The sequence below is a fragment of the Bactrocera latifrons genome, unplaced genomic scaffold, assembly GCF_001853355.1.
Source record: "Bactrocera latifrons isolate USDA-ARS-PBARC rearing strain unplaced genomic scaffold, ASM185335v1 scaffold_207, whole genome shotgun sequence".
Classification (NCBI taxonomy): domain Eukaryota; kingdom Metazoa; phylum Arthropoda; class Insecta; order Diptera; family Tephritidae; genus Bactrocera; species Bactrocera latifrons.
In genome coordinates, this window is record NW_017535597.1 from 206391 (window position 1) to 219393 (window position 13003).

Genomic DNA, 13003 nt, shown 5'->3' on the forward strand with positions numbered 1-13003 from the left:
ATTAAAAATAATTAAAATTTAATCATTTACTTTTTTTAAGTTAAAACTAATTTAAAATTTTTTTTTTTTTTAATTTTGAATACCATGAATGAATAGAAAACCTAATTTTCAATACATAATTCTTTAAACAAAAAAATTTCGCAACCCTGCTTATACATATAATACACACACATATATGTATGTATGTCGCAAGTACGCGCTCAGTTCCAACAAACCGGAAACCAACTGAACCCACTTTATACCCATGTAGTATATGTATATGGTAGAGTATGTATGTGTTTACCAATATAGTATATCTATGTACTGCTATTGTTAATATATGTAAAGACAATATCTAAACCACATTACTGAAACATATAAACGCTAATATACAAATAGTATGCTACATACACAATGTTCATGCAGATTCCCCGCCAGCTAAAGCAACGAAAACCGTTAGCTTCACACGTGCCGCAACGCAACGCCCCGTACCGCACCGAGCGCCAAGCCAGCACTTAGCTTATGGCATACGCTTGCACTTTCATTATGTATTAGTTTTAGGATTCTGCTTCAATTCGAAGAGGCCAGCATTGCCCTCGCGGCGACGCATAATCGTCCCCTCCATAGGCCTTACTCAGTTGTACACGCCACGCGTCATACCCTCCCTATTGCGTGTGTGCCACTTGCAGGTGAGTATGCGTATATAGGTCTTACGGAAGGATGCATTGCAAAGCGCATAGCAAACCGGATTTATGGTCGAGTTAATGTAGCAGAGCGCATAGAAGAATTGCCACAGTTCGTTCGGTATGCAATCGGAGCATGTGGTAAGCGGTTTGATTAGCACCAGTATATTGTATGGCGTCCAGGTGATGATGAAACTCAAGAGTATGGCCGATAGAGTTTTGGCCGCTTTCGATTCTTGACGCTTCTCTTGTGACTTCTTCTTCTTCTTGGCGACGACACGCGACGTGGCATGCACATGTTTGACCAATTGTCTGGGTATTACCTTCGCATTGAGCGGTATGCGTACATCGTGTGAAACGTGCGACATGCGTCGACCCAACGGTAAACTGTATTCGGAATCACGTGATGAGAGTGGTCGTCGTGGTGGCGGTGCTGCGCTTATGATCGGTAGCGATACGTCTTCGTGTATCATTTTGATAGATGGCGCTTCTGTCCCATTATTGGCGGTAGCCCCATCCGAGGGTAGCCGTATTAGTATTGTATAAACGGAATCTTGACTTACCGAACGTGAACTGATGCGATTATTGCCGGGTAAGGAGCGTGAATCGCGTGCACCCGATGCCGAAGAGATCTCTTGCAGTTGCGAGAGTGGTGTTAAGGGCGGGCGTAGCGGTGTGGGTGAGACATCGGGTAGTAGTATGCTTGGCGGACGCACGCCACAGGCACTGCCGCCTAGTGAATAGTTGTCGCGTACCACGCTCACGGAAGTGCAACTGAAAGTGTTAAGAAACCGTAGAATGTTATTGCCAATCTAATAATAATAAATTACAAAAAATATAAATAATAAAAAGGCAATAAGCGCCAAAAACTATGCAAATGAAAAAAATGTATATAAAAAATACCGTTTTCGATTTAGTCGTTTTGGAAAATATTCGAAATAATAGCAAGTATTTATTTAGTAATTAATGGCTAGTGCCAGCGCCTAAAATTATGCATAATAAAGAGCTTTTCTTTATAAAAAATAGCGTTTATCGATTAATTTATAATATAATTTCTGTTGGACGGCATTTCGGATGATATTAAATTATCCAACGGGTAAAATCATGCAAGCAATAAAAATTTACATATAATATATAAAAATCCGGTTTTTCGATTTAACCATATCGGAAAATATTTCTTAGAATTATAAATATTTAATTAATAAATATTGATGGCGAGCTCCAGCGCCTAAAATTATGCAAACTATTTGTTTTTTTTTTATAAACATCCCGTATTTTGTAATTCTAAATGAACTAAACAATAAAAATAAAAATTTTTAAATTTACCCATAATCTGAAGGTTCCTCTAACTCATAAGGGAAATCATCGGAATCCTCACGTCCAGAATGCCACCACGCAATACACCATTCCTTAATGCCACCAAAGCAAGTATATGATTTTTTGATGGTATTGGTGCTTTTGATCTGTTAGGAAAAAGGGCGCATTATAGTAAAATATTTATTTAAAATTGGATAAAAATAATAATAATAAAAATATTTTAGTAAAAGCTTAAATATGTATAAAAAATATTAAGTATACAAAAAAAAGTTTACAAAAATTAAATATATTTTAAAAAAGTGTATAAAAATAGTAAATATACACCGTAAAAAAAATTTAAATATATCAAAAAAACTATTACGTATTTATTTTTTAATATTCTAAAATAATTTTAAAATTAATTCAAATGTTATAACGGTAACAAAAACATATAGTAATGACAATTTTTATAAAATTATAAAGCGTTTGCTCATTATAGAGTGCCAAAAGCAATATTACCTATTTTAGCCTAAATGTAGGCTATAATAAAAGCCGTTTACTTATAAAGTAACACAGGTACCACATTCATTTCGGTAGAGACTAAGCAATTAGAGAGTAAATTTGTTTATATTTTCTGAATTTTTCCCTACAGCTTGGTCACTTCATTGTAATCCTAAATGTAGACTTTATTTTTCTAAAAAGACACCTTTAAGGTGATTTTGGAAGTTTGGTAATAAGTTTCCATACAAAAATTTTATACTCTGAGCAAGGTATATCAAAGTTTGTTTGTAACTCCCAGAAGAAACGTCGGACACTTTATAAAGTATTTATAAATGGTCAGGTTGACGAGCATAGTCGATTTAGCCATGCCTGTTTGGTGTACATATGTCTGTAGATATGCGAACTAGTTCTTCAGTTTTTGTGAAATCGATCTGAAATTTTGCATACATAGTTTTCTCCTAAAGAAACAGCTCATTTGTCAGAACTACTGATATCGGAGCAAAATAGCCTATAGCTGTCATACAAACTGAACGCTTGGAATCAAGTGCTTGTATGAAAAACTTTTTCATTTGCCGAGTTATTTTCACGAAATTCAACACAGAGTAATATTCAAACCAAAGCTACAATATATGAAGGAAGTATTCAAATCGGACCAAAATAAGATATAGCTGCCAAACAAACTGACCGATAAAAATCAAGTTCTTCTATGCAAAACTTTTTTATTTGACGATATATTTCCACGAAAATTGACACGGATTCTTATCTAAGCCGAAGCTACAATATACCAAGAAATTATTCAGATCAGACTACTATAACATAAAGCTGTCATACAAACTGGACGATGGGTATGAAGTGCTTGTATGGAAAGTTTTGTCAATTGGCGAGATATCTTTCAAAATTTTGGCATGGGTTATTGTCTAAGGCCGAAGAAATTGTTGCGATCCAACCACTATAGAATGTAGATGCCGTACAAACTGAACGATTATTAATGTCGATTGTAAATAAAAAAATAACTTTTTGAAAGTAAGAGTTTTTTAAATCAAATATTCTATATTAGCCAATACTCACACTTGATCTGCGTGAATGTAGGCCATGATAACCGGTATCAATGACCACATTGGTCATATAAACACTCTCAGCATCGGCAGAGGATTCGGAACGCGGCCGCCGCCAATCATGGCCGTCACCCGCATTGCCAAAGGGCAACATGCCCGTGTGATTGACAGCGGTATTCTCGTCACTGCAAGCAAAACAAAAATTATATAGCTTTATCATATATTAGAAACATAAAAGCATGCAGCGCTTACCTTGAGTTCGAGCGCTTTGACGAGTCCTTCTTGCCCGCCTGCAGATTGGGCAAGTCCTTCTGACGCTTCTTCGTTTCACGCCAAATGCGATAGTATAGCACACACATAATCGTCACTGGAAAATAAAACGCCGCCAATGCTGTGCCAAATGTAATGTACTGATTGGTCTCGATAAACTGTATATAGCATTCGTATTGCGGCACCGTGCGTTGCCCCTCAATATATGGCCAACTGTAAATCCACGGTGGCCACAACAGCAGACTTACGCCCCAAGCGGCGCCAATCATGACCGCCGCCCGATTGGTGGTACGTTTAGCGCGATATGTCAAGGGTCTCGTGACGCTAAAGTAACGATCAAAACTGATGATCAACAAATTCAGCACGGATGCATTCGACGCGAGATAATCCAGTGCGAGCCATGTATCGCAGATATGTGGACCCAACGGCCAATAGCCGAGTATGGTGGTGACCGCAAACAATGGCATCGATATGAGACCGATGGCGAAATCGGCAATGGCCAATGAGAAGAGAAAGTAATTACTGATTGTTTGTAGTTGTTTGTCGATTTTGAATGAGATCATAACCATAACATTGCCCGCCACCGTTAGCAAGCTGAGTATGGCGGCAATTAAGCCCATGAACACCATTGATGAGATGGAATAGCTGGGTCCCTTTGGGCCGTAGATGCCGGTGGCGTTTGTTTGATTTTGTGCTATTTCATTATCTAAGATAATCACTGTGGTCACATTGTCCAACATAGCGGTAAATACAGATGGCGCTAGTGTTGTTGTGGTTGTCGTAGTTGTTGTTGTGGTCGTCGTCGTCGATGTGGTTGTTGTGCGGAATGACGGTGCCAGCGGTTCCAATATGCTTGGCGGCCCGTGCGCCGGCATTGCCAGACGTGCAAAAAATAGTGGACCCATTTTGATTTGTTGTTGTTGTTGTCTTATGTGTTTTTTTCCTTAGTTACAATAACAGTTTTCCTTTTTCCTTTTTCCTTTTGGTTTTTCCTTTTTGGTTTTTGCTTTAGTTTTTTTTTTTTGTTGTTTGTTAAGTTTTTTGTTTTTGGTTTTCTGTTTCTTTGTTTGCTTGTTTAGTTTTAATTATTCCACTGATAGTTTTGTGCAAATATACATATGTATTGCTGTTGTTCTTTAATTAAAGCTTTTGTTGCCAAGTACCCAGATGATTAAGCTTCGTTCAAAACGAATGTATTACGAAAACGTTCGAATGTGTTGCCCATTAACTGGATCTGTAAAGAAGCATAAGAGGCATGGTATGAATGAAATATAATATATGAAAATATATACATACATATGTATGTGAAATATGCATGTAGATATATGGTAGTCGAAAAAGTCTTTTCGTATATCTAATCAAACTTCATCTTATTATTTTGATATTTATAATGAATTTTAATGAACTAAATATGTCCCATTTTGGTGGACCACTTTTTGCTATTTCTCCGCCAGAGACATTATTCCATCAGTGTAAAACTTTTCTGGTTTTTCGGCGAAAAACTGCGACAATTAATTTTCAGAGTCTTCTCTTGAAGCCAACTTTACTCCAATAAGCAAGTTATGCATTGACCGAAAAAAATGGTAGTCCGATGATGCAAGGTCAGGGCTCTATGGTGGATGCATCAAAACTTTCCAGCCAAGCTCTCCGAGTTTTTGCCGAGCCATCAAAGTTGTGTTTTTTCTAGCGTTGCCCTGATGGAAAACGAAGCTCTTTCTGTTGATCAGTTCTGACCGATTTTTTTCGATTGCTTGCTTCAATCTCATCAGTTGTTGACAGTAAAATGTAGAATCAATCGTTCGACCAGGCTGGAGCAGTTCAGAGTGCATAATTCCTTTTCAATCCCACCAAACATTCAGCATAACCTTTCGAGGCGTCAATACTGGCTTTGCGATCATTTGTTGAGCTTCACCACGCTTGGACCATAATCTTTTTCACACATTATTGTCGTATTTAATCCACTTTTCGTCTTCTATTGCCATTCGCTTCGGAAATGGTTCGATTTCATTTCGTTTTAGCAAAGAATCGTAGATGTTAATGCGGTCCATTAAATTTTTCACAGACAATGCATATGGTACCCAAACATTGAGCTGCTTATGATTTTAAATGGTTTAAAACCGTTTTATGATGAATGTTAAGTTCCTTAGGGATACCTTGGCTGCCTATGTGACGGTCCTGGTCAATATTTTCTTTTCCATAATTTCATCGATTTTTTCAACGACAGGTCGACCAGAGCGAGGTGTGTGAGTTATATAATTAAAAATTCAGAGAAAATTCTTCCTGATAATAGTATGTCGGTGTGTCAAAAGTGGGTTGAATCGGATCAATACTTCCTTTAGCCCCATATACCTAATACAACGATTTTCGAACTCCCGGGTGACTTTATACCAAATTTATCGGTCAATATATGAGTTATCTGATTGAAAATGAAAGAGTATGTTTTACTTATAACTAAAATAGATAAAATTGAACGAAAACTTGACCTAGACCATCTATGACCCATAACAAGATTTTCGAACATCCGGCTGATCTTACTCCATGTAATTGGTGATTGCATGTGAGATACGTTGATGAAAGCCTAGGAGCATTTTATTAATCTGTGACATATTAATTGTAAAAATTGGAGAGTTGCGAATCGAACACACTGGTATCAAATAAATACTGCGCGTGACATAAACGTTATACAACTTTCTTATTGACACAACTCTTTTATTGCATTCAAGCGAAGCTGAAAAAAAATTGCAAGATTTGAATGCAACGCCCACCCAATGTCGTCGATACTACACAAAATCAAGTACATGTACCTGTAATAACGGTAATAAGTATGAGTACTTGCATTGCTCAACGAAATGAATGGATGACGGAAGTTTCACTTCCAATTCAACACGTCCGATATGTTGATCGATTCGTTGGTGTTAGCGGCAGTTCCAACTATGCCGGATGTTGCATGAACAGCTGATATGCGTGTCTATTTTAACTGACTAGCATGTATTATGCAAAGATTGCTGTAGAAAATGTAGAAACATAGCAGACACGATATCGCGATATCTATTAATGATTTTCTTCTCTTGATTGTAGCAAATGCCAATATCAAACTCAGGCTAAGAGGATTTTCTTCAGAGTTACAGGTTCTAAATTCCTTAAAACATAAGCATTTGAGTAGCGTAGAGACCCACCTATTATGTATATAATTTATGTATCGGAAATGAGTATATAGCCCGAAACTAACGCGGAATAAAGCAACTCTGCTATTACTCGATACAGTTTCTCTAATACCTTACCGCTGGTGGGGGGGTATTAAAGACTTATATTGAGTGAGAATTAATGCATTCTAATATTTATTCGGTATTTCCTTTGCTTTTATACAATTTTTAAATCTAACTTATCTGATTAAATAAATATATGTATATTAGGGTGAGTAAAAAATGTAAATTATCTAATTTTATGTATGTATGTATTATATATTAGGGTGAGTCAAAGAAGTGTTCACGGGTGTCATAAAGTACCTCACATACAATCACCAATCATATGGAGTAAAGTCCGGAGGATTTCCAAAAATCCTGACATTAGTTATATATGTAGGTACTACATAGGTCTAGTTTTCGCTGATCTATTTTAGGCACAAATTAAAACACGTTCTCTTATTTTCCTTGAGATAACTCACATATTGGCCAATATATGCGGTATAAAGTCACTCGGAAGTTCGAAAATCGTGGTATTAGGTGTATGGGAGCTAAGGAAAGTGTTGACCCGATTCAACCCATTTTTGATATACAGGCATGCTGTTGTGAGGAAAGGATTATGTCTGAATTTCAATTATATAACTCATACATTGACCGATATTTACAGTAAAAAGTCAGCTATAGGTACTGTGGTTGAAATATTCGGTACCTAGGGGGTTGAGCAGTTTTAATGGAATTTGGACAATTTTTATCCCATAGGCGAACTCATTCTTACCTTTTTGCCAAACCGCATATTTATCAAGTTGCAGTAGGATATCTCAATTTTTTCTCAAGTTACAGCTTGAACGGACGGACGAACGGACAGACTCGGGCTTCAACTCGACTCGTCACCCTGATCATTTATATATAGATAACCCTATTTCTATCACGATTAGATTTGGGTGATACATACAACCATTCGGTGAACAAAACTACTATACACTGCACCAACAGGTTGCATGAATAACATGATTAAAAAAAAATAAATCGACATTTTTTTTAGAATAGTAAATACCAACAAAAGTAGGAGTTTTTCGATTTATAAATTTTTTTTTGTGTTGAGTTATAAATTTTATAATGATTTTTTTTTAATAATCAAACTTAATCAGTTAATTTCTTATAAAGGGTTAGGCTTACAAAAGAATTGTTATAGACCTTTTTTGCAGAACACTGAATTTTCTTCAAAAGAAAGAGATACGAGATACAAATTTGACTCTCGATAATAAGAAAATCCAAACTTACGAAAGCTCCTCCGCCTCCATTACAATTAAGAGCACATACTTGGGGAGCCTTTCTTAGAGAGGTCTATCAGTCAAATTTTTCACAATACCAAATGAAAAAAAAAATTTAATTTTTTAATTTTTTTTCGATTATTATAATGCGAACAATATATTCTCGTTAAAATCTGTCTCTTATACACATCTAGATGTGTATAAGAGACAGCTCTTAAAGAAGTAATTAAAACTCGTTTCAAAATGCATTATGTGGTAATAAGTGGTTACTTAATTTAAATAATTAAATTTTTTTCCCACCCTAATGTGCATTTGTGTATATTTTATAGCATATAGCCTTGCTTAGAGGTGTTTAGCAGCCGATTTTTAGCATCAAACAAAAAAAAATTTTTTTTTTTTTACCCACCCTAATGTGCATCTCTGTATATGTATTTGTACAGAATTGTGCATTTTGAGTTGTTTTAATTGTGCAACCCAATGCATGTGCTTATGCGTATTTATGTATGTTATCTAACTATTTTATGTGTTTACACATATGTTTAGTTTACGATATGTTCGAGGTATTATCAAATGCATATAACCAAAATGCTGAAATGTATTTTATGTAGAAACACTATTTTATTAGTGCATACATTTATTCCTGTATGCATGCCTGAAATTCCATGAAAATGCATGTAATTTAATATGTTTGTTTGTGACTATGTTTGGTATTATCTCGGCATGGTATTGCCACAATCTCAGCAAACCACAAAACAACCCGTTATATAAAGGGGAATAACTCTGACTGCATGGCGAAATATGTGGTTTTATGATTTTACAGTCTGTTAAGTGTGGCTTAGAGCTATTAAAAGAGGCCTATTGTATCTAAACTTCTTATATTTCGAACAGGGTATATTTAGTACTCGTTTGTAAGGCTGTATGTGTATATGCGCATCAGTCCATCAGTTTTTGAGATATCGATATAAAAATTGACACATGTCCTTTTCTTCCCAAGAAGCTGCTCATTTGTTGGAATAGTCGATATCGGATCACTATCGCATATAGCTGCCATATAAGCTAAACGATCAGAATCAAGTTTATGTAAGGAAAACTTTTTTGTTTGACAAAATATCTTACAGAAATTTAGCACAGATTATTATCGAATATCACTTTACAAACTCCAAAAAAATTACTCAAGTCGGACAAGTATTGCACATAGCTGTCATACAAACTGACCGACTAAATTCGAATTCTTGTACGAAAACTTTTTTATTTGACAAGATATCTTCACGAAATTTGGCACAGATTACTATCTGAGACAATAATGCAATATCTGAAGGAATTGCTGAGATCAGGTCACTATAGCATATAAGTGTCATACAAATGTGAAAATTGTTGAAAATTATTGTTATCACTTTTCACTGACTGCCAAACCCAGACCGTACTCCTTATCAAATCTATATTTTACACACTAATGTCTCGAAGTTATGCCTGCCTCACCCAGAATGCATGGTACTGCCACTAATGCATTTTTAATAGCATACAAAGAGGCGCACTGCCTGCGCTCATGAATCTCATCATGTAAATATTGACATATTTACATATAGGTGAGTGTAACACATTTCATAGCTGTTAATATTCAATAGCTGATTTGTTCGATTTATTCTCGCATACATATGTACATATATAGGGACTTACCGCATTGTATTTGTGATTGTGCGTGCTGGCGTTGCCACTGCCTCTACTTCGGCTGCTGCTGCTGCTGCTGCTGCTCCAGTCAATACTTTTGTCTGCAGTTGGCCGTTGTCGTTATACCGCTGCTTATCGTTTGTGTAGCTGTCGTCGTCGTTACTCATGCGAACTCGTCGCATTGCCGCTTTTGTTAGCGCCACAGTTTGACAGTTCATTTTACATGCAAATAAAGGAGTTCCTGTCTTGTGTCCTACTGCCACACTGTCAAGCTGGCTGTCATACGGGCGATTTCACGTCTCAACAAATGACATAGATACAAACATATGTACTTATATAGCTGATGTAAATACATACGCATGTATGTATGTGTGTTTGTTTGGTTCTATGTACGCGGATGTGGCTGCGAATGATTGTTTATTTTGTTTGTGTGTCGAAGTATATGTTGTTGCTGCTGTTGGGCGATAATACAATACAATAGTTGTTGTTATTGTTATTATAATTATTTTTGCTGTTGTACGATGTTTAATATATGCTGTTGATATTGCGGAGGCTTTAAGTGCTATTTTGCTATTGTTATCGTTTTATTGTTTTCTTATTATTTGCAGTTGTTTTTGTTGGCATTATTGTTGTCATTGCTGTTGATGCTTTTGTTGTTATTGTTGTTGTTGTTGTTACAGCTGCCATTGTATTAGCCCGTCCCCACACTTTACTAATTCACAAAGTTAATCAAAATGAGAACACTGGAAAAGCAGTTACACACACACACAGAGAGAAACACCTCTACACGCACACGCACGCACGCAGGCGCGCAAATAAACAGAAATCTCTATGTAATGGCACATACATACATACATACATACACCTACGAAATTTAACCATACAAAAATATAGCGTCTGTATGTCACAGCTCCTATATACGTAGATAAGTATTAGCGTGACCGTTATTTTCCAAGATTGTTTTTTCTTTGCAAACGCCTGCTGAAGAATGCAGTTTTCGGCTTGTAAAGGCATGTAACGTAAAAAGCTCTTTATTATATTCTGAAAAGGGTACATTAAGGTTCTAACGAGGTTTTTAACACCCAGAAGGCGACGTTTAAGGCCCATAAAGTATAAATGTATATGTATATATGTGTATATGAATGCTCAACATAACGAGCTGAGTCTGTCTTTATATATGCGAATTAGTCCCTAAATTTTTGAGATACCGATCTGAAATTTTGCATACGTCCATTTCTCCTTAAGCAGCTGCTTTTTTGTCGGAACAGCCGATATCGGACAACTTTAGCATATAGCTGTCATACCAACTGAACGATCTGTAAAAAGTGCTTGTATGGAAACCTTTTTTGTTGACGACATATTTCCACGAAATTTAGCAAGAGTTATTGTTGAAGGTAACGCTAAAATATATGAAGAAACTTTCAAGATTGGACAACTATTACATATAGCTACCATACAAACTGAACGATATTCTACATTTGGCAATTAAGCCTACAACAAAAAAGCGATTATTCTACTACAAATTTTCTACAAAAAAAGATCTAAATGATTTTTTTCACAAGCTCAGACCTTTAACTGTTATCGCAGTTAAAGTAATGCATAAAATGCATCGTGTTCATATAGTACACCATGTCGTATACGCAACATATTGGTCATAGCACAACCGCATGAATGCTAAGTACATTGAAGGCATAGCTTTAACAGCGTATGTATAATTTATGAAATAATTTTTCTTTAGAAAAATCATTCAAACCTTTTTTGTAGAGCGTTAATTTTTATATTAAAATTTGCTCTTTTCAAAGTTGTGCAAAAGTTTAAAAATTCCCGTGTTAAATGCAGAGGAAAAGCAAAAAGATTTAGGAAGGGTTCAAATTGATAATAAAGAGCTTTTTTACGTTGGATAATTTTTTTTTGGGGGAAATAACGCACACCCTAATATGTATGTTAAACAGTGTTGTATGTATGTTTGTATGAATGCATGTATATGTTTTTTTTTGCATGTATATGTACATGCATATATTTGCGTGTCTATATGTACATATATGCGCTGGCTTATAACAGCTGTACGTATGTTCCCTGTTATCGACGAGTATAACATCACATCAACGGCAGCTGAACAGTGGGAGCGGGAGCAGGAACAGCAGCCCTTCAACAGCAAGAACAACAACAAAAACTACAGCAACAGCGCTCTGCACATATGCTGGCGTCTTGAAAGCAACTGCAAGTGTGTATGTGTAGGTTTCCGTTCATATGTTTATATGTGTATATATGTTTGTATGTATGCATTGGTATGTTTGTATATATCGAAGTATATGTTCGTATGTATGTATGTGTATATGCGTTTAGCATTCATATACACTTTGCTTGCGCTGCCTTTAGCAGTTGCCGCTCCCTAATAGCCAACTAGACGCTTTGCATTAGTTGATAGCGTGCTGCTGCTGAAAATATGCTGCACTAGGGCAACACACACACACACACACATATGCATGTGTAAATAAAAAAAAAAGTATAAATATATGCTCTGGCTAAATGGATTTTCAACTTTTTCACACTTTCAACCACTTCACCCCACCCACACACACAGATACACGCACCTTGGCACCGCACACGCACATTGGCACATTTATGAAAATATTTATTCTTGCACTTTGTTTAATTAAATTTTAGCACAACATTTTTGTAATTACATTTTCCAATTTTCCGTTCACAAATCCGCTGCTAATCCACATCCTCGCCGTTGCATAGCACTACATATGCGCATACATAACATAACACTCCGTGCGTGTGCATGTGTACGAGTGCCACACATACAACCACCGCGACATTAATTCAACTAAACTGCCTCACAGGCTTGGCTGTGGGTATCCTTATTTTTCTGCCCTTTATGCTCAACAATCGGAGCAATTTCCAAACACACTTTTTCCACACACAATTTTCACTTACTTCACAGCGACGCTTTCATTACACGCATGTGTATGTATGCTTTTGATTACAATTATTCATTAAGCGCTAACAATTATTTTATATAATTTTTTTTTTTTAACTTAATTTATTTAAATCACATTTTATGCACTTAATATGATATAAGTAAATAGGTA

General features: G+C 36.0%; 1 protein-coding gene across 2 annotated transcripts in view; it reads right to left on the minus strand.

The window, feature by feature from the left end:
• Positions 1-4692, minus strand: part of LOC108968271 (muscarinic acetylcholine receptor DM1) — a 19782-nt gene extending 15090 nt beyond the window's left edge. The window contains exons 1-4 of one of the 2 annotated variants that reach the window (XM_018932193.1): positions 3767-4692; positions 3528-3699; positions 1989-2125; positions 391-1436 (exon numbers count right to left, since the gene is read on the minus strand). In XM_018932193.1, the coding sequence (XP_018787738.1) occupies positions 614-1436; positions 1989-2125; positions 3528-3699; positions 3767-4689 (2055 nt within the window). In that variant the 5' untranslated portion in view covers positions 4690-4692 and the 3' untranslated portion in view covers positions 391-613. The remainder of the gene's footprint in view (positions 1-390; positions 1437-1988; positions 2126-3527; positions 3700-3766) is intronic. The other variant, XM_018932192.1, reaches the window with a different exon arrangement.
• Between the last annotated feature and the right edge of the window lie 8311 nt (positions 4693-13003).